The sequence below is a fragment of the Myxine glutinosa genome, chromosome 7, assembly GCF_964187855.1.
Source record: "Myxine glutinosa chromosome 7, kmMyxGlut1.1, whole genome shotgun sequence".
In the NCBI taxonomy this organism is placed as follows: Eukaryota; Metazoa; Chordata; class Myxini; order Myxiniformes; family Myxinidae; genus Myxine; species Myxine glutinosa.
In genome coordinates this window covers 161,271,923-161,299,835 of record NC_136267.1, presented here as the reverse complement: position 1 = coordinate 161,299,835, position 27,913 = coordinate 161,271,923, and the positions used below count along the sequence as shown (strand labels likewise).

Sequence of the window (27,913 nt, the reverse complement as noted above, 5' to 3'; positions counted from 1 at the left end):
ACAACGTCAAAGAACGGTGGAAAGCAGGAAAACACAGCAGGGTGGAGGGATCCAGCAAAAAGGGTAATGAGAGCAAAGATGGGAGGAGTAGGAGATTATCAGGGCACGAGTGCACATCAGGGGAACAAGCTTAAATGCTGAAAGAAGACTGGGAATAAAATATAGAGGAGCAAGAAAGGAGAAAACTATGTGCAAAAAGGGGAATGGTCCGAGGAGTGTTGATGAGATTAAATTGCTGTCTGAATTTACAAACAGTTTTGGTGTCCATAGTTAAATTTTCTTTCTTTTTTAATATCTGTGTCTGCCCGTCCACTTAATCTAATGCATGTGCCTCTCTTTTGCCGTCATTCAAAGGGAAATCTATGTTGCTGTCTGCTATCGGTCTTCAAGAACTACCCATACCACCTCACATGGACATTTACCACCTGACACGAGAAATGCCCCCGAGTGACAAGACTCCACTTCATTGTGTCATGGATGTGGACCACGAGCGCATCATGCTTGAGAAAGAGGCTGAACGATTGGCTGCGGAGGACTGTAAGTTAAGCTTGAAAATATTGTGCTTGTTTTCGTTTTTTAAAATCGCGGTTAGCAAATATTGTTTCATGTGATTGTTCTAACCTGCTACTTTTATTGATCATAGTGTTCCATTGGATAATGACCGATGCCAGTTGTTTTGCACCCATTTCAGAATGCACAGGAAAAAAAAAGCATTTGTAATCGAAAACACTTCAAAAGGGTCAATATTATGGACCCCCAAAATCTGAAAAAACAATTTAGCGCCAAACCAAACCAAAAAAGGATTTTCGGGGTCCATAACTTCCAAAGTAGGAGAGATGAACCATTTCTCGCTGTGGAATCTGAAGGTCTGGGCCAGAATTAGCCTAGAAACTCATTTTCAGCTTTGTATTTCTATTAGAACAGAAGATTTGCGTCTTCAAAAACGCTAATAAAACAAATGCGCAATTTACGAGTGTGAAAAGGGGCGTGTCACCCGTATTTTGAGGGAAAAATATAACACGAAAACCGTTGTTAATCTGAAACTTGGAATTTCTTTGTAAATCTGTTTTTCCTGAAGTGGCACCCTACATCTGGCAAATAAAATACATTTATTTCTTCATGCAGCTGAATGAATCAAATTGGTGCTGCTTTATATTAACTTTTCTAGAGCATTACTTGGTTCCTCCTCAGAACACAAGGGGGTAGTCCAGCATCCACATGACATTTTTTTTGAATGCCCTTTATTTTATATTGTTTGGCATTTTCTACAAGCTATGGAATGTCTCTTCTTTTCTATACTTTGCCACATGGCACATACCCTTATATAAAGGGGCCTTTTCTATGCCACTGGCATTTTACCCAAGGATGAAGGGATATGGAGGCTATTTGTAGGAGCTGGAGTTATCTAGAGGGCAGTGTAAAAGTAGCAGCCATTGAGGAGGAGGAGGAGAAGGTGCAGAGACTGTACCTCATTGATACATGTTTGGAGATGATTGCAGTAGGAGTTTGAGTCTGTTTGACGAAGAGACTTTAATGTTTACTGCGAGATGGGGAAACATTCTGGAGGATTAGCAGCCTGGTCTAATTGTTCCATTATGGAAGAAGGAGACGTACAATATCCGGGGAGGTACCTTGGCATCATGCTTACAAGTCTTGTCATAAAGTTACTGGAGAGGATTCTGGATGGGAGGATAAGGAAAATGGTGGGGCGGGAGATGGGCGAAGAAAAATAGTGGTTTAGGGTTGAGGGCTGAAGGATGGGATGTTTACGCTGAGACAGTTGAAGAGGTTGAAGAAGCAAATGAAATTTTCTTTGGGTTTGGGGACCTTGGGAAGGCTTGTGACACTCCCGAGAGAGATGTTGATGACAATGCTGAGGGATTTGATTTCCTGAAGCAGAAGTTAGGTTGGTGAAAGGTATTGTTACGGTTATACGCCGCCCTACTTCCCCCTACAAAGGGGGGATTAATCCCCTTGTTCTTTCTGGGCTTGGCGGAACCGAGGCTTGATACGTCCCTTCCGGACAAACGTGGAGTAGGGTCTCGGGACCACTTCTCGTTCTTACCTAATTCCCCGCGCTGCCCTGGAAGCGAGGAAACAAGCCTCGTACGAGCCACGTGTGGTTTGAGTACGCCGAGCGGATTGAGTACCACGTGGTCCGTGCAGTCTTAATTAGTGGAACCCGATTTGAGCGATCCTATTCGCACCACGCTTAGCCAATGAAGAAACCACAGAAACGATTGAATGGAAGAAAGGAAGAACACAGGTTTAATTATTCCCACACGTATTTACAATGATCGGGGACGCAGAGAGACAGAGCAGCCTTCGTCAATCTTAACTTATCCCTTGGACTCGGGCCCGTCACACTCACACAGGGAATTGCAGATGGGTAGGTGGTCAGCCAACGCGTCGACGTGGTCGTCCAGAGACGGCCTCCGTCCGGCTCTCCACGGCCCCAGCACGTCCCGCGAAGATAGCAGCAGGCGATGGCAGGAACCTCGTGGCGCGTCTCCCGAACAAGGCAGATAACGAGGTAGAACGGCAAAGGGCGGGTCTTTCAGCACGGCTGGCGATTACACAGCCGTTTTCCTCACTCGCGCGTCTTAAATGCACTGTATAGCGATCGGCCTAAAACTCAACCGAGCGTCACTCATAAAAGCGCGTCTTTCAGTTCATGCGCGTCGGCTTCGCCCGCGTATATTGTACATCTCTCGGACGCTCACAAATCCTCTTCCTAGATCCTCCCAGCTGGTTGGTCAGTGCGCGCGAGTTCTTTGCTCATCAAGTCCTATCGGGTTCTCCAGCGTTAGTCCTCTTTCTTACTGCCGTGTGCGCGCGAGCCCTTTGCATCGAGTCCTCCGCTTCAGGCAGCAGTCCTTTCAACGCGAGTCCTTTGCATCGAGTCCTATCAGGCAGCAGTCCTTTCAACGTGAGTCCTTTCGAGTGCAAGTTCCTTCGCTTCAGTCCTCTCGCCAATCCTTTTCGCGCGAGTCCTTTGGTGCACGTCTCTCTCTCGCGAGTCCTTTCGAGGGCGGGTTTTATAGCTACACCCCCCGAACCTTCTGGCACCCGCTCGAACCTTCTTCCCACGCCCTATGACGCCACGCCGCCGCCACCACCTCTGAGCCCTGATTGGCGGCTCGTGCTTACCGTCAGCGCTTCTGCCCGCTCCGCCTCGGTCCTCCTGACCTTCCTAGCCTGCCTCGTGTTAACTCGCCCAAAATGAACCCAAGTTAGCGCAAAGGGGCATGAGGCTAGGGTAGCTGGAAAGTCGGTAGAAATAGGGCCTATTCTCCTGACTCTACTCAACGCAGAACTAACATAGGAGAAGGACTAAGTTCACAAATACTAAGACATAACTATACTATCACGAGGCTACATGTTGCTTGTGTGACTATGAGGGGGAAATTTTAACCTTTATTAAACTCGCTGTACAAACTCAAAACCGCAACAGTATGTTCGTCCAGCGGATTAGCAAACCAATTGTTCATTTTTTGATAAAAGCATCAAAATTGGCACAGACATAGATAATTACATAGTAAACAATTTCGGACATGGAGGCACTTGAAATTGTACCTATGTTGGCCAGAGTGGCCATTTTCCAAAATGGTGGCCATATGGCATTTGCAATACAGATAATGCCTACTAGATGTCTTTGTTTGTGTCTAATAGCCACTTTAGAGCTGCCAATTGCTCATGATCTTATGCCAGAATATTAACCAGGTGCTGGCCTGAATATTTATGGGTGCCATTTTTCAAAATGGCCGCCATGTTCACAGAATGTGATCATATCTGAGCATATTGCTTTAAAACAGTTCAGCTTATGTAAAAATTGTCGTACTGCTAGGTATATTAGTTTCTTGGACATTATCCTTCACACCAGCAGAGAGCAGTGCATTTAAGTGCAGCCTTTCTGCACTTGCAGCCACAGGAGATCAACTCATAGCAGGTCAGGTCTTGGATGCTTCAGGAAGTGTCGTCCAATTTGGTTGATAAAGTCCATCATCAGTCTTTATCCAACCCCAGCTACATGGAGAAGGAAGTGCAGGCTGTGGAAGCAATGTCTGGCCCCAGATATGGCCACCCTGGAAAACAGCCCTCTTAACATTTTGTTCTAGAGCAGCCTGTGTTGGTGGAATTCGCTTAATAGAGTTATTCTTTGCAAACAGCTTCTTCCTAGCCTTGTTAACATCAGTGCAAGTACTTGTTCGATCAAAGAGGAGTATGACGAAACTCTCAATGACACTCATGCTTTGTTCCGAGATCCCACTGGGAGCATGTGCTAGTCGCAAAAGTGCATCAGTGAGCTCCGGCAGTGAGTTCCAAGTTGCCCATGCAGTTTTCTTTCCATGTCCAACAAAGGCTGACACCGTATCACACCCTGTTAGGGCATGAAACATTGGAAGCGCACGTGATTTCTCTGGATCCAGACAGGCTGCAATTTTGTGCGTTGGTATGTAGCGAAAACTCTTTCCTGTTCGAAAAGCTAGCCACAGTTCATCTTTATCTGGTAGTGTATGAGCTACCATCACAGCCAACACCACAACATCGGTGTCAACAGTACGTACTAGTATCTGGTGATGTCCGTGCTTTGCAGCATGTGCTACATGCAGCAACATTCGACTGTCTGCCTCTTCATGGTTGCATGGTGCAAGTGAGTCAATGTCCTGTTATGGTGGCACACAGAGTACCCCGGTCCCCATCTGTGACTACCAGCTCCTTGTTTTCAGTATCGAATGAATGGATGAGTACTTTTGACAGGAAACTGAACGGTTCTGTCTTATTGATATCCACACGCAAGAAGTCCTGCCAGTTTTTTGGTATGGGTGCAGACTCAACACGTCTGCGAACCCCCTTTCCACGTTTTGCCCTGGCTGTTGCTTTTAGAGAATCAATTGCATAGCTGTCCCAGACCAGATCTAAACGTAATGCATGTTGAAGCTGTCCTAAGATGTATGGGATGAACACCTGACTGGCATATTCAAGAAATGTCTTTGCAGTTCCTGGCTTCAGCATTTGAATGATGGCTGCTCCATCTAATACGATACTGAAACGCAAAAGAAACTTACCACTTGTTTGAAATGTAATAAAATTGTAACAGTTCAAAATAAAACAAACCAACAATTGCTAATTGAAACATTGGCATTTTATTGATGACATGTCAAGTTTTTGACCAAGATACACCATCTCATCAGTTTGTTCTACAGTACAGAACAGCACAGGGTGCAATGTCAGTCCCCTTTCAATAGCGTGTGTGGCCACCATTGTTTTGGATACAGGCAGTGCATCGTCGGCGTGTACTGCCTACCAGTCTTTGGATGGATTGCTGTTGGATTCTGTCCCACTCAGTCCTCAATGTCTGAAGCAACTCTGCCCGTGTCCTGGCCCTGCCAACTACGCGTCTCCCAAGCTCATCCCACAGGTGCTCTATGGGATTCAGGTCAGGGGAGAGCGCAGGCCACTGCATGGTGTTGATGTTCTCGCCTTGGAGAAATGCAGTGGTAAAGCGAGCAGCATGGGGACGAGCGTTGTCATGCTGAAAGGTTCTCAGTTCTGGGTGGTCTAGCAGGAATGGCAGCAGATGAGGTCGCAGGATGTTATCCACATACCGCTGGGCGTTAAGATTCCCATCCACAACCACCAGTGGCGCCCTGTACCGGCCTGATATGGCGGCCCACACCATCACACTTGGGCCACCCCACCTGTTGGCTTGACGCACGCAACAATCGGCATATCGCTCGCCAGTTCTTCTCCAGACACGCTCACGCCCATCAGGACTGTCCACACAGAACCTTGACTCATCGCTGAAAGCGACCTCGTTCCACTGCGCCAAGGTCCACTGCTGATGCTGCTGGCACCATCTCTGTCGGTTGCGGCGATGGGCAGCCGTCATCACGGGGCCTCTGTATGGTCTTCTGGCAGTCAGACCATAGTCATGCAGTCGTCTTCGTGCAGTATCATTGGAGATCCGTGGGTTTGCACGCCCCGGAGTTTCTGCCGCAGTGCGGGATGCTGGACGGAATCGATCCCGCAGGTGACTTCGGACCATCTGCCTGTCCTGCCTTGCAGTGGTGACTCGTGGCCTCCCTGATCGAGGTCTGTCATCTGCAGAGTTGTGGAGGGTGTCTCTGTCCACCAGGGCCGATATCGTCTGGTGTGAACAGCCAAGGCGACGTGCCACCTCACGGTAGCTCAGTCCGCCTTGCAGCATGCCCAGGGCACGCTGCCGTTGATCCCTTGACAATTGTGGCATGTTGATTGAAATGCCCATTTTGCACTGGCCTTTTTAAAGCCAATATCAAGACATCACGTGCAGCTCATTAAAATCATCCCGTACCCCTTGGCTAATCACTGACAGTCAAAACGGCTGTTCAACAGCTGCTATGAAGTGACCATTGAAGGTTCAAGTGACCATCCGTGACCGTTTTGTCTGACAGTGAGGACACTATTGTCCACAAATAAGTTCACACATTTACTACACGCAGTGTTATTGTTGATATTTAAAGGTTTCAAAGGTGGTAAGTTTCTTTTGCGTTTCAGTATATATTGGTGACACTAGGAGCTTCTGATTGTGCATTGGAAAGGCCTTCCAGACACGTCAACAAGTCACTCTTGGTGCCTCGGTGAAGTCTCCCTGCCTCAGAGAGTGCTGGTGGGCATCCTTGGTTCTCGTGTCGAAAGAATTCATCAAGATTTCCATCCCGAGTCTGACAGCCGATATACAACCGAGAAAATAATTCCATGTCACTCTTCAGGGAGGTAAACTGTTGCTTTCCCTTAGGTGTTTTGTCTATAGGGGTGCCTAAAAGTGGTAGCTTATTACGGTGAAGTACATCATCGATTGACTTGGTCCTGTCTAGGAGACGTTCCTTTGTGAATTGATCAAACTGTTCTTGGCCTAGGTTATTGGTAGTACGGACCGTCTTCAATACTGAAGGGTCTGCAATTTCTTTGGTATCGAGGACAAGTAAGTCTTGGCTCTCCTCATCAAAAGGGTTGCCCAGTTCCTCGATTACACTCACAAGTGAACGAACATCTTTTGCAAAGGATTTCTGCACACTCGATGTTTGATCATGGTGACATACATAAGTCTACTCGTTTTTCCCAGTGAAGCTCCACATTCTCGATTTCCTGAATAACTCTGGCAACCTCTGGGCCAGCAATCATCCACCGCCGCAGAGCACTTGGGTTCTCTGTGAGGCCAATCGCCCCTCCGTCACCCTTGATGCAAGCATTATTCTGTTCATGTGCTTGATCAATAGTGATGGCTGAGAATACCCGTTTGGTCTTCTGCACCGTAAAGTGACCAGCACTAAATTCTCTGTAAACGTCTGGGTGTTGCTTTGACAGTTAAGCCATATCCCTCATATGCACTGGTATCCAGCGTGCATAGAACCATGGAGTCAGTTCTGTCAGTGCATCCAGATACTTAGTAAAATTGGCTTCTCGTATGGAGTGCACATAGATTAGAATGCAAATTTCCAGTGCCATTGTTGTTGCCCAGTACTGAAACTGTGGGCAATTCTGTTGTCTGTCATTACACCAGGCATCAAAGTCCACTGGGGTCTCTCCATCTTCTGTATTGGCAACACTGCAGTGGTTGTAGGCTCGATGTTGCAGAATGCATAAGGCAGCAGCTGTGATTTGGTGTGCCCTTCTTGTACATGTAACATGTGCTGCCTGGAGGAAGGAGTCTGCTGTTCTTGCTGTAGTAATCTCTGCTTGTACCAGTGCTTGTACCCATCCACTTCCACGTAGCCAGTCACCCACAGTCTTCAGAGCTGCCATCTCGATGTGGAGACCACCGAACATCACCACAAATTGATCTTCTCCATATTTTTCAGGCCACTTCCACTGGATCTGTTTGGCGAGAGCATATAGCGGCTGGTCAAATGTCAGCACTGGTGTTTGGCCTGTGTTCAGATGTTCGATAGCATTCTTCACTACATCCATTGAGTGTTTAATCATAGCCACAGTGTGGGCACATTCCTGGAAAAGGGGGAGTAAGGCAGTGGTTGTGATAATTCGACCACCACCAGGGGTTTTTGATGGCTTGCATGGTATGCAGCCCATGATATGTTCTCAAAGTCCCTTCTCTTCGTCATCATCAAGGACATATCTCGTGTTTTCCAACCAGCTCTACTGTTCGGTATGGGTCTTGAAATTACTCCTTCGCAGGGAGGTGACGTTGGTAGCCGGAACAGTAGATTCCTTGATGCTGGATGTAACAGGCGGTACATCAGCATAGAAATGTGGTAGATTACCAACCGTCTTCGAGCCAACATTGCCTCCAATTATGACAATACCACGGTCTACTCCAGCATCTGCGCAAGTGGGATGTTGCAGCAATGAGATTCCTGTTCCATGGAATGAGTCTTTGGCTGTGGTTGCACTCGGATTGTGGTCAATATTGTCCACAGCAGCAATTGTGAGTATGTTGCCACGCATGGTGGTTGGACAAACCACTTGCTCCATGCGAAAGCGTTGGCAGACATTGTTCCCCATCTCAGCAGAGAGGCACAGCATGCGGTCATATGAGATGCTGAGGCCGAGATTGAATAGCCTGTCTACCAGTTCTTTTTTACGAGTTTTTGCATGCAGCATTGGCCCAATGTATGTTGGAAGTGGTGTTTGTGGGGGAGGTATCGTGTCTGACTGATGGAGTAGTGTTTTTCTGGGTTCGCCTGTGCTTGACACAGTTATATTTCAGAAGCTGGGCAATAGCCAGTGTTGCTGGTGTTGAAGACACCAGGCTTTGGTCCTTGATGCTGGGGCCCTCCAGCACCATGCTTACTAAGGCAAGCAAAAGTTTTGGCACAGAGTTCTCCTGGCACCTTTCATCAAATGACCCATTGAAAGGCACTGAGTCTTCGAACATGTGTTGACGTACAATGTGTGCAGCACGTGCAAGGTGAACAGCATCACTATCAATGTCCCCATCACAGGCTTTGCCGAATGCAGCACTGATATCTTCATCAAATAACAGCACAACATCTCTCCCCTTACTCTGAGCACGCAGGTCTGGGAACTGGGCCAAGAGTCTTTGCTTCAGTCGTGTGGTATTTACTCTTTTGTCGTGTGCAACTCCCAACTGTTCCATTCTTGACATGTCGAGATGTGCCAGATCAGCAAGCTTAAAGACTGGTGCAGTTCCTGATTCCAGGCGAGTTTCTTCAATGTACATCACAAGTTCACCAAAGGCGATTCCGGAAATTACACGTTCGCTATCTGTCCCTTGCTGTGCATCTGTCTTGACCTTTCTTGCACGATTGTATAGGGCCAGCAAACACTTTGTATGGTATTTGGCTTCCAATGCCACCATGTCACCCATACTGAGCCTGGCCAATAGCTCAGTATCCTCAACAACTGCTGCACTTGCCCGTACATTGCGGTCAATCTGAAATGTTGAAGCCTCATGAAGGCCATCATTACCAGCCAAATGTCCACAGAAGAAGCATGAAGGCTCGCTTGCAATTGTTTCTGTGCTAGCAGGCCACGATCTAGTCCGTTTGCATGGAGTATCACCACTTCCACTCGATGTAGCTGCTACACTTGGCATCATTCTTTTCTCTGTTCTTTGCAGCATTGTACTGTTGTAGCGGAGCATGCATGTGTGATGCCACTTAGCCTCGTTGGCAACCATAGCAGCTTCAATACCAGAACCACCATCTATTCTGTCCAGCTGCAATGTTCTTGGTAACTGTCTTAGTTCATTGAATTTGACAAGGTTATCAGCAAGTGACTTGTACCCTCTTCCAATGTCTGACCGTTTTGACAGTGCCGGGCATCGAAGCGACTCCATTGTTTGCTCCTGGCATATAACACAAAGTTCCCAGTTTGTATGAGCTGGCTGTTGATATGCAGGCAATGCACATGTGTCCACAAGTTTGAACCGTTTTGACATGATTAATTAAGTGTCTTAGTCACTATTATGTGCTATTGGGTCACCTATTACTGCAACCGCCACCTCTGTATCACAATATTCACCATCCACCACCACCATACTCTGCAAAGACATGTAACACATTATTAGGTTGATTGTGGTCGTTATTAAATTCATTTGTAATGTGATTGCGTTAGCACTGAAATTTTCAATAAATGGTGGCCATTTTGAAAAATGGTGGGCATATCTATTTTATGTAACCCTCTGTTTGATATTCTGGTGCAATAGTATTACCAACTTACACCTATAAAACGACTTTTAGAATCATAAAGTGACATCTAGAGCGGCATATCTATATTGCGAATGCCATATGGCCACCATTTTGGAAAATGGCTGCCCTGCCCGACAGAGGTAAAATTTCAAGTGCCTCCATATCTGAAATTGTTTAGTATATAATATTCTATGCTTGTGCCAATTTTGGTGCTTTTATCCAAAAATGAACAATCGGTTTGATATGTTGAGCTAATCCGCTGGACTATGTATTAACGAGGGAATACTTTCGGTTGGTCATAGGTTGTCAAAAAAGTTCATCGTGAACATCGGATTGAGACGGGATTTTACTCATTCCATTACTGTTTATTATGGGGATGGTGATGGAGCTGGTGAGCAGGAAGATCAGCAAGGGAGGCATTCTGGAGAAAGGTAATGCAGACGAGTTATTGTGGAGGAGGGCGGGCAGGAAATGCAGGTGTTGGAGAAGTGGAAGGAGGCATGCAGAAGTTAGTGAAGATTGGCTTGACCCTGGTTCGTTTTCTAATTTTCAAATGTAGACACACCTACAAACAGTTGCCTTGTGTAAGGTGTGTGCACATCAGTCAGTGTGTCAGCTCCACTACGAGCCTTGGATCCTATTTTTTAAAAATGTGGCCAGCAATATCTTGGTACCATTAGGCCTCACCCTACTACGTAAAGGGCAATGAGGATGAAGTTTTTGTTTCTGTCCTTGTAAACAAAAGGTTCATCCGAGTGGTGCATTTAACTAGACATGCTTTCCTTTTCCTTATTCTGGGATCCTCAGCGGAGTGTCAGAAGCTGCTGGAGATATACGAACGGCTGGAAGAGCTGGATGCGAAGAAAGCAGAGGCACGTGCATCGCGGATCCTGCACGGTCTGGGCTTCACTTTTGAAATGCAGCACAAATACATGAAGGACTTCAGTGGTGGATGGCGGATGCGTGTTGCCCTGGCGCGGTGAGTAAACCTGCAGGTGTGCTCGGAGCCGATCGATTTTGAAGAGCAGATATATTTTTTTTCTTCAAAGGCGCAATTTATCGGAAAGCTCTCCCCTTCCTTCTTGTTCTAGTTAAATTTGGAGACTGATTTCTTGGTTTGCGTTTAGTTTGGTTATTCTTGTGTAAGCCGATGGTCCCGCTCGTGTAATTTTTACAAGATTTGTGTTGTGTTTGCACATTTTTCCTAAAAATCATTGGCTAGGCGACAAGAACAAGCCGATTAGATTTTGGCTCAGATCCGGATCTCTCCATGACCTATCGGTGGGATACAAAATGTAAATTGTTCAGCCTGGCGGAGGTATGCGCTCTATCTACAAAGTGCCGTTCTAGTTTTTGTATTTTTAAATATTTTAATTTTTTTTTCTTGTGCAGTAATTTATTTTAGATGTTCAGTTTGAAACGTTCTCTTTGAATACATGGCCAAAAAGCAACTTTGTTTAAAAATCAATATAGATCAATATCCCTTCGTGTGTGGACGGCCGCACAAATTTAGTTTTTCTCCACACAACCTTCTGTGCTGAGCACTTCCCCACCACCTTTTCCACCTCGGCTTCGTTCTGCCCCTTTTCCCACCAACTCCTTCCATATTCAAGACTTTTCTACCAACATGCCTCCTGTGCATTTTTGCTAATGGCACTTACTCCTTCCCAACTCCTGATTGGGTGATCTATCAAGGAGATCCCAATCAGCATTTGCAGGATCTGCATCTGTCTGCAACATTATCTCCTGTGAACTGTATTCTACAGTATTAAGGTTGTTGCCATGAGATTTTTATTTATTACTTGCAAAATCGAAGATTTTTCAAGTATATTGGTCGGTTGCTTTTGTGGTTCTGTCTGTTTGTCTGTGTTTGTCACCGGCCTACAGGTCACAATTCAAAACCGATCGTCACGAAACTTCACCAAGTTGTATAGGTCGTCCCAATTGAGAAGCCTATTGATTTTGAGGTCAAAGGTCATCCCGGTCATCTGGAGGTCAAATTTCTAAAATCGTCATTTTAAATCCGATTGACTTGAAAATTGAATAGCATTTGTATATTGAGTTACTAAATTGGGAAATGATGAAGTATTTTTGAGGTCAAAAGGTCAAAGGTCAACTCGAGGTCAAATTTTAAAAATCAATTTTCATCTGAAAAGCTGTCAATTTTCAACCGATTGACTTGAAAATTTAACAGCATCTGCATATCGAGTCACTAAATTGGGAAACATACTATTTTTGAGGTCAGAAGGTCAACTGAAGGTCAAACTTCCAAAATTATCAGCTTTCATCCGATTGACTTGGAAATTGAACAGCGTTTGCACATTGTGTCACAAATTGGAAAACCAACTATTTTTGAGGTGAAAAGGTCAAAGGTCATCTCTAGGTCAAACTTCCAAAATCATCAATTTTCAACCGATTGACTTGAAAATAGAACAGCACTTGTGTATTGCCTCACTGAATTGGTAAACAAACTATTTTTGAGGTCAAAGGTCAACTCTAGGTCAAACTCCTAAAATCACCATTTTTCATCTAGAAAGTGGTCACTTTTCATCCTGTTGACCCAAGCTTTGATCAATATCATAAATTTTAATCTTTATGAAATGGACAATTTGCTGTATTAATGGAGAACTTTGGGGGGGGCAGGGGGATTTTGCAAGTATCGTGCTCCGCATGACGTCTTCTTGTCTGTTTGTCACCGGCCTTCAGGTCACAATTTTCAACCGATCTTCACGAAACTTCCCCAAATGGTAGTTGGTCAAAAGCAAGAAGCCTATTGTTTTTGGGGTCAAAAGGTCAACATAGGCCAAAGGTCACCAACTTTGCTAAATTTCTAAAATCCTCAATTTTTATCCGATTGACTTGAAATTTCAAGAGGACTTGCATATCTGGTCACTGAATTCAACCACCAAGTATTTTTGAGGTCAACATAGGCCAAAAGGTCAACATGGGCAAAAATGTCAACATAGGCCAAATTTCAAAAAACCTCAATTTTCATCTGATTGACTGTAAAATTGAACAGCATTTGCACATTGTCACTAAAGAGGGAAACTAACTATTTTTGAGGTCAAAGGTCAACTCAAGGTCAACCTTCCAAAATCATTTTTTCATCTGAAAAATCGTCACTGATCTTCATTTCAACAATATTGATAGATAAAGGTGATATAACATAACAAATATCATGAAACATTTACATTTTGTAGTCCATTGTATAATTTAAATAAACATAAATGCAAATTTCGCATGTGGAAAAAGTAAGTACACCTCTACATTTATCACTACTTCTAATACCTAAAATTAGAATCGGGTGCATCAGCTCAGGTGCAAATGATTAGAACATCGTGAGAGAGGATCTTGGAGGAACCTGTCTTATTTAAACCTCAGACATTTAGTTTGGTTTGCTCTTTGTTGTTGAAGTGTGCGGCGTCACCATGCCTAGATCAAAAGAGCTCTCTGAGGCCTTCAGAAAGAAGGTTATGGATGCCTACGAGTCTGGGAAGGGATTTAAAAAGATCTCCAAACAATTTGAAATCAATCATTCGACTGTCCGGAAGATCATCTACAAGTGGAGAAGATTCCAAACAACTGCCAACTTGTTCAGGCCAGGCCGCCCCAGCAAGTTCAGCCCGAGAGCAGACCGCAAGATGCTGAAAGAAGTCTCTAAGAACCCCAGAATGTCATCATGGGACCTACAGGTAGCTCTTGCCACTGTTGATTTCAAAGTGCATGAGTCTACCATTAGAAAGAGGCTGCACAAATTTGATCTTCATGGGAGGTGTGCCAGGAGGAAACCTTTGCTGTCCAGAAAGAACATCAGGGCAAGACTAAAGTTTGCAAATGAACACAAAGGCAAAGACCAGCACTTCGGGAACAATGTGCTCTGGACAGATAAGTCAAAGGTAGAGCTATTTGGTCACAGTACCAGAAGACATGTTTGGCGAAAACGAAAGACAGCATTTGACCACAAGAACCTGATACCAACTGTAAAGCATGGTGGTGGAAATATTATGGTTTGGGGCAGCTTAGCTGCATCAGGGCCTGGGCAGCTCACCATCATAGAATCCATTATGAATTCTTCATTGTACCAGAGGGTGCTTGAGGATAATGTGAGGCCATCTGTCGGAAAGTTGAAGCTCAACCGAAGGTGGACCTTGCAATATGACAATGACCCTAAACATACCAGTAAAGCCACTAAGGAATGGCTGAAAAGAAAGAAATGGGGGGTTCTGGAATGGCCAAGTCAAAGCCCGGATCTAAATCCCATCGAGATGTGGGGGGATTTGAAACGAGCTGCACATGCAAATGTGCATGCTGTGCAACAATTTTTTGTTGAATAAATTATTGCAAAGTCAATTTTTCATTGTTTTTTGTTCAATTAGATCACCTTTATCTATAGATACTGTTTAAATGAGGATCAAGTATTGATATGTCCACATATGTTAAAAAGATTTAAAAAAAACATTTCATGGGGTGTACTTACTTTTTCCACATGCGAAATTTGCATTTATGTTTATTTAAATTATACAATGGACTACAAAATGTAAATGTTTCATGATATTTGTTATGTTATATCACCTTTATCTATCAATATTGTTGAAATGAAGATCAAATAGCTGTATGTTGAAATATGTTGAAAAAGTCAAAACTTTACATGGGGTGTACTTACTTTTTCACGTGACTGTAATAATGTGGGTGCATGTGATGTAATAAATGAAGAGCAACAGACACTTTTCCAAATATCGTGTACGGTATAGTACGATTGCCATTATGCTCCAACTCGTGCGCTTGTTTTATAACCCGCAGAGCGCTCTTCATCCGTCCATTTATGCTGTTGCTGGATGAACCAACAAACCACCTGGACCTTGATGCTTGTGTGTGGCTCGAGGAGGAACTTAAAACGTGAGGCGTCGCAACACCCTCTTGCTATTGAGGTGCCACATGCTAGCAATTGTTTTTTTAAATTATTTTATTTTCAAAGGAGCTGCCTTTCACCTAATCGGGGGAAGCAGTTTGCCATGCATATTGAAACTGGGATTTGATCGATAATTTGGCCAGCTGGTTGCATCATATGAGACGCAACCCTGCAACTGATGGTGTGTCTGTAGATTGACATATAAGGTGAATTTGGAATCTGGCCGATGTACCGCCGGCACGCAATGGCCTATTTTCGGAATGCGTCGTGGGATCTTTGACATGAATCTGAATGCTAGCAAATTGGCACAACCAACCTAACGTTACAATGCCCTGCCTGGGAATCATGTGGGTGACAGTTTGTAGTTGGTTTATAAATCAAACAAAAACTGAAGTGACTGGGATTGACATTTTGTTGGCTTGAAAACCACTACCCCATGGAACAATTTGCATGGTTGTTTCATTTAGCTAACTAATCGCCTTTATGAAGTAACGTCATTTGGGCGATGGCAGGAATAGCACAAAATGTACGTTTTCAGCAATTTTGCTAATTTAAAATATGAATACAAAGTGTTTCCATTTGACCTCCGATTCCCTTCACTCGGTCAACCCTCATGAGTGTTTTTTCCTTTGTTGTTCCATTGTTTTCATGCTCGGGTGAATTGATCGCAAGGATTTTGTCCACAGGTTTAAACGCATTTTGGTTCTCGTATCTCATTCTCAAGACTTTCTTAACGGCGTCTGCACAAACATTATCCACATGCAGAACCGCAAGCTGAAGTATTACACGGTATGTTCTGGCACACTGACCGTTCTGATATCTCTGGAACTTTCCCATATTGTAGGGGATGCGTTCAATTGCCGACACATTGAACGAGTGGATTAAAAATATATATACTGAAACGCAAAAGAAACTTACCACCTTTGAAACCTTTAAATATCAACAATAACACTGCGTGTAGTAAATGTGTGAACTTATTTGTGGACAATAGTGTCCTCACTGTCAGACAAAACGGTCACGGATGGTCACTTGAACCTTCAATGGTCACTTCATAGCACAGCTGTTGAACAGCCGTTTTGACTGTCAGTGATTAGCCAAAGGGGTACGGAATGATTTTAATGAGCTGCACGTGATGTCTTGATATTGGCTTTAAAAAGGTCAGTGCAAAATGGGCATTTCAATCGACATGCCACGATTGTCAAGGGATCAACGGCAGTGTGCCCTGGGCATGCTGCAAGGCGGACTGAGCTACCATGAGGTGGCACGTCGCCTTGGCTGTTCACACCAGACGATATCGGCCCTGGTGGACAGAGACACCCTCCACAACTCTGCAGATGACAGACCTCCATCAGGGAGGCCAAGAGTCACCACTGCAAGGCAGGACAGGCAGATGGTCCGAAGTCACCTGCGGGATCGATTCCGTCCAGCATCCCGCACTGCGGCAGAAACTCCGGGGCGTGCAAACCCACGGATCTCCAATGATACTGCACGAAGACGACTGCATGACTATGGTTTGACTGCCAGAAGACCATACAGAGGCCCCGTGATGACGGCTGCCCATCGCCGCAACCGACAGAGATGGTGCCAGCAGCATCAGCGGTGGACCTTGGCGCAGTGGAACGAGGTCGCTTTCAGCGATGAGTCAAGGTTCTGTGTGAACAGTCCTGATGGGCGTGAGCGTGTCTGGAGAAGAACTGGCGAGCGATATGCCGATTGATGCGTGCGTCAAGCCAACAGGTGGGGTGGCCCAAGTGTGATGGTGTGGGCCGCCATATCAGGCCGGTACAGGACGCCACTGGTGGTTGTGGATGGGAATCTTAACGCCCAGCGGTATGTGGATAACATCCTGCGACCTCATCTGCTGCCATTCCTGCTAGACCACCCAGAACTGAGAACTTTTCAGCATGACAACGCTCGTCCTCATGCTGCTCGCTTTACCACTGCATTTCTCCAAGGCGAGAACATCAACACCATGCAGTGGCCTGCGCTCTCCCTTGACCTGAATCCCATAGAGCACCTGTGGGATGAGCTTGGGAGACGCGTAGTTGGCAGGGCCAGGACACGGGCAGAGCTGCTTCAGACATTGAGGACTGAGTGGGACAGAATCCAGCAGCAATCCATCCAAAGACTGGTAGGCAGTATACGCCGACGATGCACTGCCTGTATCCAAAACAATGGTGGCCACACACGCTATTGAAAGGGGACTGACATTGCACCCTGTGCTGTTCTGTACTGTAGAACAAACTGATGAGATGGTGTATCTTGGTCAAAAACTTGACATGTCATCAATAAAATGCCAATGTTTCAATTAGCAATTGTTGGTTTGTTTTATTTTGAACTGTTACAATTTTATTACATTTCAAACAAGTGGTAAGTTTCTTGCATGACTGCAATAGTCATGCAGTCGTCTTCGTGCAGTATCATTGGGGATCCGTGGGTTTGCACGCCCCGGAGTTTCTGCCGCAGTGCGGGATGCTGGACGGAATCGATCCCGCAGGTGACTTCGGACCATCTGCCTGTCCTGCCTTGCAGTGGTGACTCTTGGCCTCCCTGATCGAGGTCCGTCATCTGCAGAGTTGTGGAGGGTGTCTCTGTCCACCAGGGCCGATATCGTCTGGTGTGAACAGCCAAGGCGACGTGCCACCTCACGGTAGCTCAGTCCGCCTTGCAGCATGCCCAGGGCACGCTGCCGTTGATCCCTTGACAATTGTGGCATGTTGATTGAAATGCCCATTTTGCACTGGCCTTTTTAAAGCCAAAATCAAGACATCACGTGCAGCTCATTAAAATCATCCCGTACCCCTTGGCTAATCACTGACAGTCAAAACGGCTGTTCAACAGCTGTGCTATGAAGTGACCATTGAAGGTTCAAGTGACCATCCGTGACCGTTTTGTCTGACAGTGAGGACACTATTGTCCACAAATAAGTTCACACATTTACTACACGCAGTGTTATTGTTGATATTTAAAGGTTTCAAAGGTGGTAAGTTTCTTTTGCGTTTCAGTATATATATATATATATTTTACTTGTATGTATTTACCTGCTTCCCCCCAAAAAAGTTATTAATTGTGAGAGTGCCAAAACTGGTCAGGTCACTGATTACTGACATCTCTTTAACTGCTTTCCTTGTCTGTAACGGTGAATGTCAAACTGTGCGTCGAGTTTTTAATAAAATTTATGTTTGCGTACTTTGAAGTGATGCCAGTTCTAAAGGAAACGGTTACTGTTTCGATCTCCAGGTCAAATAAGTGTTATGGAAGGATATGATGAAATCATCGTGTGTGGACACTTGATTCGCAGGACTCTGTTTATCAATGTTTGCTTTTATTTTGGACTGGAAACCATGTTGGAAAGATTAGGCGAGAGACATCGGATCCAGTCGAACGTTAGTCCTGGCCAGCCAGTTCGTAAAGACCTGAGTGTAATTTCCTACAAGAAGGTGAAATTCATCGGTGCCATTGAAATAACAAACAGGTGAAACTAGAACTGCACTCAGTGGAGTACATACCTCCACAAAGGATGCGTAATTTACGTTTTTTGTCCCACTGATAGGCCGGATCTGGATTCGGACCTGAACCAAAATCAAATTACTTGTTCTTGTCTAACCAACTCATCCACCTAGTTTTGTCCTAATCTGTCCACAACTTTTTGAAATATCATGCTGTTTATCGTTTTTTGCCCTAACACTCAATGGTGAAGTATCACTTAAAAATAAATAATTCTCATCCGGATCTGTATTGGGATCTTGACCAAAATCTAATCGATTTGTCCTTGTCTCACACCCAACCGGTCCACCAAGTTTCGTCCGTATTTGTCTACAACTGTTTGAGATATTCTCCACACATGCAGACGTCTCTTCACAATAGCTCGTGTGCTGGTTTGGAATGAGAATTTCACCAAACATGCAGTTGAGGGAGGTTTGTGTGTGTGTATTTATTTTGTACACACAAGGAGTGTTTCTGGGGAGTGGGGAGGGGGGTGGGAGGGGTGGGAGGAGGGTGTGTGTCAAAATTTACCTTGAGTCACATTTAGCCCGCACTTCTTTCTACCACCACCCCATTCCACTGAAACGGCTGATGCCATCTTTGCAACAGGGAAACTACGACCAGTATGTAAAGACAAGGCTCGAACTGGAGGAGAACCAGATGAAGAGGTACAACTGGGAGCAAGACCAGATTTCACATATGAAGGTGATTTCAGTTGTCCTCCGCCATTCGTAAAGGCCATCTAAAGTCTTTACGTGCCGCGTTCATGATTGTGATTTACGCAAGTTTTCCCACCATGTTTTCCATCTGAACCTGTTGTTTTTGAGGGGTTTTCTTTGTTTTTTTTTCAACTTGCAGAATTACATTGCCCGTTTTGGACATGGCAGTGCCAAGCTGGCACGCCAGGCACAAAGCAAGGAGAAAACTTTGCAAAAAATGATGGCTTCTGGTCTCACCGAGCGCGTGCTTAATGACAAGGTAGCAATTCCTTTCTTGTGCTGAATTCGCAACACTATGTATCGCATCTGGTTAATTGTGTGTGCGCTTTAAATCCAAGAGCGATCTTGGGCTTGTGTTCACGTCTAGCGTGGAGTTGTAAAGTGATGCTTTGCTTTGATTTTTTTTTTTTTTTTTTTTTTTGTATACAAGATCGAGGCTCGTGAAAGAGCGAACATTAATCACACAGAAACACAAACAGACACATAAAACATATAACATCGGGAGCGGTAGACAAGATGGGGAGAGGGGGAAGGACACAAACACAACATTTGAGAGCAGGGACCGAGAGACATGGAGACATCGAGAGATCTGAGAGAGGGCGAGGGCTTTGGGGGCGGTGGGAGAGGTATAAAACATATGGACACTGCCAGGACTTCCAGGAAAGAAGTTGGAATTTCAAACAAGGTGGATCTGGGGTGAATTAGCGGGGGTAGAAAAGATCAAGGTTTTGGATGGGGGAAGATAAGAGATGGTGGTGAACAGCTGTTTTAAAGACCTGGAGGGAGGAGTGGGATTGAAGGGAGTGAGGGAGTTTGTTCCAGAGGCGGGAGAAAAGAGGAATGAAAGAGTGAAGGTGAGCAGAGAGCCGAGATTTCGGCAGTTTAACCATCAGAGGGTTGCTGGCAGATCTTGTGCGACCTGTAGGAATATTTGGGGGACAGAGCACAGAGAGAGCTGGGGGTGCAAGGCCGGAGAGGAGTCGGTAGAAGACAGAAAGACCACCTACCTGCCTGCGGTGAGTGAGTGAAAGGCCCTCAGAGATAGCTTCATCGCGGGAGATTCCAATAATTCTGAAAGCTTTGGTTTCAACAGCGTGAAGCCGAGCTAGGTGTGAGGCAGGAGCACCGGCCCACAGGGGAGAACAGTATTGCATTGAGCTGCAGATGAAAGCCTTGTATGTGGTGAGGAGCTCAGGTGTGCCGAGGAAGGACTTCGCACGACGGAGGATGCCCAGTCGGCGACTGGCTTTGGAGGCCAGCTTGGAAATGTGGTTTTCCCAAGAAAGATCATGGCAGATAGTGAGACCTAAAAGCTTGAGCGACAGAACTTCTTGGAGAGGATTGTTGAGAAAGTAGATGGGAGGGTTGTCCAGTCGATCTTTTCGGAGAGACATAGTAAGAGTGTGAGATTTGTCAGGATTGAAAGACATGTTCCACTTGTTTGACCAGTCTGTGATTTTGTCCAAGTCTTCAGAGAGTGAGGAGGCTGCAGACTGCCGATCTGAGGGAAGAGGAATGGAGCGGCAGAGAGTGGAGTCATCAGCAAAGAGATAGAGAGGATTTTCAAGAGAGTCAGAGAGATCATTGATGAAGACCAGAAAAAGCACGGGGCCCAGAACACTGCCTTGGGGAACTCCAGCCTGAACAGGAAGAGGAGATGAGAGAAACCCATTCAGGGCCACACGTTGACGACGACTAGAGAGGAAGTCCGCCAGCCATGCGTGGAGATTTCCATGGATACCAAAGGAGGAGAGTTTGGTGAGCAGAGCGGGGTGCCAGACCGTGTCGAAGGCACGTGATATGTCGAGGGAGACAGCTCTAATTTCCTGTTTGGCATTGAGGACCTCCATCCATTGTTGAGACAGCAGAAGCAGCATGTCCAGAGTAGAGTGACCTGGTCTGAAACCAAATTAATGATCAGAGATCAAGCCATTGGAGAAGAGGAAAGATTTCATATCCGAAGCAATGATGGATTCCATGACTTTGCTGATAATTGGGAGAAGGCTGATTGGTCTGTAGTTGCTAGGATCTGTTTTTGCACCTTTTTTGTGCAAAGCGGTGATGTTGGCTGATTTCCAAGCAGATGGCAGTTGACCTTGAGCAAAAGAGAGGGTGAAGAGAACAGAGAGAGGGTGAGATAGAGCAGCAGAGCAGGATTTTAGGACCCGTGGGTTGATGCCGTCGGGTCCAGTTGCAGAATCAGAGTCGAGGGTTGACAGAAACTTTTCCACCTTGTCAGGAGGAAAGGACACGGAGTCCAGGAGCAGCAGGGTACGACTGGGTATGGTGGGTACAGAGAGGGATGGGTTTGGGACACAAGATTTAGAGGCAAACACAGAGGTGAGGCATTCAGCTTTTTCACGTGCGGAGTCAGCTGTGTAGCCGTTTGTGTGTATTTGTTAGATTGAAAGCTGATGGGCCGAGGGCTACATGAGGAATGATGATCTGAAAGGCCGAATGACAGTGTCCCAAGCTGCTGCTTGTCAGCAGCATTGAGGCCACGGTGACAAAAACTCCTGAAGTGATATTTTATTCTGACCTCTGACCTCGGTCCTGAAAATGCATTGTTTATTTCCAATTGTGAATAAAGTAGGTTTGTTATTGTTGTTTTATATGCAATATCCAGGCTCGTGGAAGAGTGAGGTGGTAGGGGCTATAAAGGCAACATACTTACAGCGAATCCACAGTCAGATGCAAACAATGGAGGAGGAGAAACCGCAGTAACCTGGAAGTAAGAGGGTCGAATGAAGTGGAGTTATTTGGGATAGAATTGATGTCACTTATTTATGGAGGATGTGGGGGTGACATTAAGATGGTGGAGCTCTGCTTACTTGAAGCTGTAGAGGGGAAGAGTGCTATTGACCAATCCATTTGGGGTTCAGGGGCAGTTCCATATACGGGTTAGTTTGGTTTTGGTTATTTTCAAGGCACACGGACCGAGTCGTTCATGAGGAATGATGACCTAAAAGGCCGAATTGCAGTGTCCCAAGCTGCTGTTTGTCGGCGGCATTGAGGCCACGGTGACAAAAACTCCTGAAGTGATATTTTATTCTGACCTCTGACCTCGGTCCTGAAAAAGTACATTGCTTATTTCCAATGGTGAATAAAGTGGGTTTATTATTGTTGTTTTTGTTTACAATATCAAGGCTCATGGAAGAGCAAGAATTGAACAGCCTTCGGAAAATGGTTCCACAAACAGGAGAAAGAGGGGTAGTGTGCAGGAAGCCTTATTTTGGGAGTTTAGGTGAATAAACGGTGCATCCTGGAGGTGCAGGGGGGTGTCGGAGACCAGAGGAGCTAGACCTGTGGAGAGGCGGTAAAAAAAAAATGAGGGGCCACCAACTTGTCTGTAATGCGATATTAACAGGAATTGTGCTTCGGCCTCATTGAGATTCAAATGAAGTTGAGAGCTTTAGAATCTGCAGAATTTGGTAGAGACCGATGGGAAGTGGGATGTCATCCCGAAGCGGAGAACAATAGCATACTCCATTGAGATACAGACAAAGGCCTTTGTATGCTGAGTAGTTCTTGGAATTCCTGAACTATCGAGGAGGCTTTGTGTGCATCTGGCTTTTGGTATGTGGTCACCCCAGGAAATGACATGTCTGATTATGTGGTTTAAAGGGACCACTGTTGTCCACGAATCCACTGTTTCTGTGACGTCATGCTGCAAAATTGTCTGATTATATGTCAGAAGAATAGAGTTTAATTCAAATGGATCGATCGTTTTGCTCCAGGAAACAGTTTTGAAATAGATGTCCACAGTAAGCACAAAGTAACCATTGGTTCCAAGGAGGAGTACGAGACAGATGCCATGTTGGATACGAGCCGCATAAGTTGTTGCACTCTGAAGGACACGTAATGTATTTTGAAGTTAAGTCGCTGCTTTGTTTTACCTCCTTCCCCCTCCCTCCCCCCCCCCCCATCCTCCTGTTGCTCGATTTCCCCTCAGACGTTGTCCTTCTATTTTCCACCGTGTGGGAAGGTCCCTCCTCCCGTCATCATGGTGCAGCACGTTTCCTTTCGCTACAACGATTCCGGGGTCAGTTGTAGTTCATTTCCATTGCAAGCTCCTCTCCTGAAACATGACGTTGTTATGATAAACTGTTTGGTAAATTTTTTGACTTCTAAGAAAGTTGTGGTTTGGTCTTGTTCAAGGTTCGTTTCATATATTTTTATTTTCACAGCCATGGATCTATAAGGGCCTGGAGTTTGGTATAGACCTGGACACACGAGTGGCACTGGTGGGCCCCAATGGAGCTGGGAAATCGACCCTACTGAAATTGCTCGCTGGCGAGGTGATTCATATTAATGAGCACGTCCGGTGGTGTTTAATTAATTGAGGTGCTTGGTTTTAATAAGGATGGCCTCAGCAAGTTTTTCACGATTCGTGTTTCCTTCAGCTTCGTCCTACAGATGGAATGATCCGAAAGAACTCTCACGTGAAGATTGGAAGATATCACCAGGTGTGGTGAGGGGAAAGCGTGGGGGAGTCGGGTCGGTCATTAGTTTTTTAATTATTTTTGTACATCCAACCTGATGTAGTCATGAAATTATTTGCTGTGATTTTGAAATTTCCTACTTTTGAGTGCAAACATTGAATTGACGTTTCACTTTAACATTCCTTTGGCAGATTCGAATGTAATCTAAGTTTTGCCAATTTATTTTATTTTCTGCTTAGCACTTGCAAGAACAACTGGAGGTAGAGATGACTCCGCTAGACTACATGATGAAATGCTACCCAGAAGTGAAGGAGAAGGAGGAGATGAGGAAGATAATTGGACGGTATGGTCTCTCGGGCAAACAACAGGTTTGTGATTGCTTATGCGGGTTCTCACACCTAGTTTGCCAATATAATGATTCTCCCTGCTGTACTTTCATAGAAACTCGTTACTGGAGCCCCTGGATAACCTACGAGCAGGCCTGAATTTTTGTTGACTTAGATGGGTTAAGACTTCAGGAGACAACAAAGTATTCCTCTTTTATCAATCTTCTAATAAGGAAGCGATCTTTCCATCGTTGGGTCATGCCATGAGAATGCCAATCTACAGAATATAGGGATCTCTAGTTCCAGTTAACGTGCGGTGGTGGTTTTCACTTGGTTTATTGGAGGTAAGTAGACCAAGACGTACATGTGACGTGCCTCATGCCATGGACATGCCATTATCAGTCTATGCCTGACCTGCTATATCGTTTCCCTGGTGTCCCTGCTAGCCCCTGGTCCCTGGTTTTTTTTATTTTTATGCCCGACCTGCTAACGTATGGGAAGAATGTCTTTGTGGAATTGTTCGGTCAAGGTCAAAGTTGGCCGCAAACGATGGGATAAAAATGACTAATTGATTTCCGCTCTCCTCGTTTCCCGTTTGTCTTCTCCCTCGTGTCCAACCGTGCCGACAGTGTTACTATGTTTCCGCCTTACCTTTTCACCTCGCTCTTCCATGAGCTAAGATTTCTAATAAAAAAACCCACATGTTAAAAATGACCTCATGAACACGCCCCACCACTCAAGGAAGAAACGGGCAAAATGAGAAATTGTCCTTCATTTTGAGGGTTTTGTGAAGTGGTCTTGCCTTGCTTGTTCTGAATTCAAACGATGTGATTCCATTGCACATGTAAATGTCATATTGTGCATGTGCGCGCATGCAGGTGAGCCCGATCTGTAACCTTTCAGATGGGCAGAAGTGCCGCGTCTGCTTTGCTTGGCTTGCCTGGCAAAACCCCCACTTGCTCTTCTTGGACGAGCCGACAAACCACTTGGATATGGAGACCATCGACGCTCTCGCAGAAGCGATTAATGACTTTGAGGGTGGAATGATGCTGGTCAGCCATGACTTCCGGCTCATTCAGCAGGTGTGCGGCTGTTTTTCTTGGACGTGTAATGTCGAATTGTTTCCCCTCTTGCTCAGAATGTTAAATGCAGCCTACTTTGGGGTCTGGAACTGATGACTGCACAAACATGTGCAAGGTTCAGTGGCATGCACCATGGGTTGTGATGTAAATCTTGTCTAGTAGCTCGTGTGACGAGGGGGTGGTGATCCATATGAGGCCAACTCTCGTGGAGTAAATCCTATTTTTTTGGTTCTGGCAATTCCTTCGATAAGGTTTCAGGTCTCACAGATCACCTGTCTTTGTAGCACTCCAACATCTTACTATAATTCACCAAATGTCCGTCCGTCTGTCTGTCCGTTCGAAGGTACCGCAAAAACGGCTGAACCGATCGCAACGATATTTTGGGTGGGTAATCCTGGGATCCCCTGGAGTAAAATAGGCTATATTGTTTTTTCCAATTTCAGCTTTGGACTCCGTATAACGTTATTTTCCCATGTGCCGCACAAACGGCTGCACCGATCGGACTCGGTGACCTCGGACAAAGACCTTTTATAAGGACATGGGTTGAATCCCTGTTTGAGAGAATGCCAACCACCTCCCCGCCATCACGGTCGTCTCTCCAACTCACAATCCCACGAGATATGAGGAAAGACGACCCAAAACCAATTATCTTCTTTTTTATTCGTATATGAACATCATTCAAAGTAAATAATGACCTCTGCCAAATTTCAAACGATGTGGGTTTAATCTCTACATGATTCCACATTTCATTCCACATAGCTATTTGGGCGGTGTATAAGCTAACAGATCGCTGTCTCCATCGATCTTGCCGAGGCCGTAACACCTATCGGCTCAAAATCCTTTTAACTGTTGACTTGGTAGTTTTGACAATGAAGGAAACATTAACAATGTTGTTAAAAGTTTATTTTGTGATTAATTTGTGATTGGAGTTATGTTGTTTGGAATGAAAATGGAGATATCGAGTTCAAGTGAATGACATGCCGTGATGGTTTCCACTTTCGAAATGTGAACTTCGCGGATCGCCATATGCAGATTCGCCACTGTCCCACGATCGATGTTTCTGTACGTGAACGTACCCGTTTGTTTGCGAATGGGTACGTTTTTCATGGATGTCCTGCACGAACTTGCTGTCCATGTCTGATGTGCGACTGAGGGTGCCACAGGAATGTGGAATTAATTGGTTTTATGCTTTGGCATTCGCTGTTTCTGCATTGCCTGTTTGCTTCTGGCCTCCCACCCGTGCGTAGCACGGGTATCTTACTAGTTTAATAAATAACCATAACCACTCTCACTCCTCCACTCATGGCCTTTTCCTGCAGCGTTTCATACACTGCTGTTTTTTTTGGGAGGGTATTGAAGCGTAGGTGGGGGGGGGGACTTTTTAAAGTTAAAAATTATTAATCTAATAATTTAACCAGAATGTCAAGTGCAGCTCATTTTGGTACATACAACAGGTGGTACCACTTGGGCTGCTCATGCATTTCCTCATGAGGTGATCACTGTTTGCTCTGCAGGTCGCAAAGGAAATCTGGATCTGTGAAAGGCAGACCATAACAAAGTGGGACAGAGACATCTTGGGCTACAAGGAACACTTGAAAAACAAACTCGTTGATGATCCAAATGTCATGAAACGTGCGCACAACCTGTAATGAGCAAAGGCGGGCTGTGTTTGCATTGGAGCGCTGTCATCAAAAATCAGGTTTAGTGCAATGTAATGAATGGCTAACTTTCATCTGGTGTCGGAATGTTTACCTCCACTGAAGGGCCTTAAGCTTGTATTATTAGCTAGGTTCTCTAAGGCAGAAAATTCTGCATGGCTTTTATTTAATTTATATTTTCTCCATTCTCTGTCATCAAGGTCTTTCCAGCCATTCTTGATTTAAAAAAAAATTGGTCATTGCTTTATTTGGCCACAACAATAGATGCGTGAGCTGCCATCTTCCTGACCTTGGTCCCCAGAATTGTATTTATACCCACAAAGGGTGACGGGTCATTGAAGCGTAGCTGATGTGCAGTTAAAAAGCCAAGAAGTTATCGTGATGGAGTTTGCCAAATTTTATCGGGTCATTTCAAACACTTCGGGCTCTGGCGTGTTGGGAAGCACCTATTTGTTGAAAGAATGCACCATTTGCCTTTTTTCTGTTCCGCATATTTATTGCGGTTAAAGCAGTACCACAATTGCATGATATTTATTTCTTGTACGACAATTTTGGTTGTCTTCTGTTTAAAAAAATGCTTGTTCATAACATTCCTTCTGGAATAATGCGTGTTTGCGGCAGTGATGTATCACAGTCAGTTGTTAATGAAATGGAGGGGGAATACTCGAAGTGTGATAATGTTGAAGTAATAAAGCTGTTTAAGGAAGATTGCAGTTATCGATTTTAATTTTGCTTGTGTGACTACCCCTGTGACTATTTATTAAAAAAAAAAAAAAAAAGAGTTGTGAAAATGACTTGCAGGTGCAGTTCCTTCAGAAAGTATTCACACCCCTCGACTTTTTTCACATTGTGTTATAGCCTGAATTTAAAATGGATTAAATTGAGATTTTTGTCACCGATCTACACGAAATACCCCACAATGACAAAGTGAAAACATGTTCGAAATGTTTACAAATCTATTGAAAATATACAGAAATATCTAATTTACTTCGGTATTCAGTCTAACCCTGGTGTTGGGCTAGCGGCTAGGGTGTCGGCTTCGGATCCTAGGATCCTGGGTTCGAAACCCGGTCGATCGCTGAATTAACGCCAGGGGGGTTGACTCAGCCTGTCATCCTTCCGAGGTCGGCTAATTGA

At 45.1% G+C, this 27,913-nt stretch overlaps 1 protein-coding gene and 1 non-coding gene across 2 annotated transcripts in view; both read left to right on the top strand.

The window, feature by feature from the left end:
• ABCF2 (ATP binding cassette subfamily F member 2) overlaps window positions 1-27,484 on the top strand; it is a 37,236-nt gene extending 9,752 nt beyond the window's left edge. Inside the window, exons 4-15 of the mRNA XM_068102731.1 lie at window positions 355-537; window positions 10,962-11,133; window positions 14,955-15,050; window positions 15,750-15,852; window positions 19,159-19,254; window positions 19,408-19,527; window positions 23,221-23,310; window positions 23,456-23,566; window positions 23,672-23,734; window positions 23,950-24,078; window positions 24,915-25,118; window positions 26,633-27,484. Of these exons, the coding sequence (XP_067958832.1) occupies window positions 355-537; window positions 10,962-11,133; window positions 14,955-15,050; window positions 15,750-15,852; window positions 19,159-19,254; window positions 19,408-19,527; window positions 23,221-23,310; window positions 23,456-23,566; window positions 23,672-23,734; window positions 23,950-24,078; window positions 24,915-25,118; window positions 26,633-26,767 (1,502 nt within the window). The 3' untranslated portion in view covers window positions 26,768-27,484. The remainder of the gene's footprint in view (window positions 1-354; window positions 538-10,961; window positions 11,134-14,954; window positions 15,051-15,749; window positions 15,853-19,158; window positions 19,255-19,407; window positions 19,528-23,220; window positions 23,311-23,455; window positions 23,567-23,671; window positions 23,735-23,949; window positions 24,079-24,914; window positions 25,119-26,632) is intronic.
• On the top strand, window positions 22,214-22,330 carry LOC137417025 (small nucleolar RNA SNORD89). The gene has a single exon (XR_010982374.1). It is a non-coding gene; the product is annotated as a small nucleolar RNA SNORD89 (small nucleolar RNA).
• Window positions 27,485-27,913: the final 429 nt, after the last annotated feature.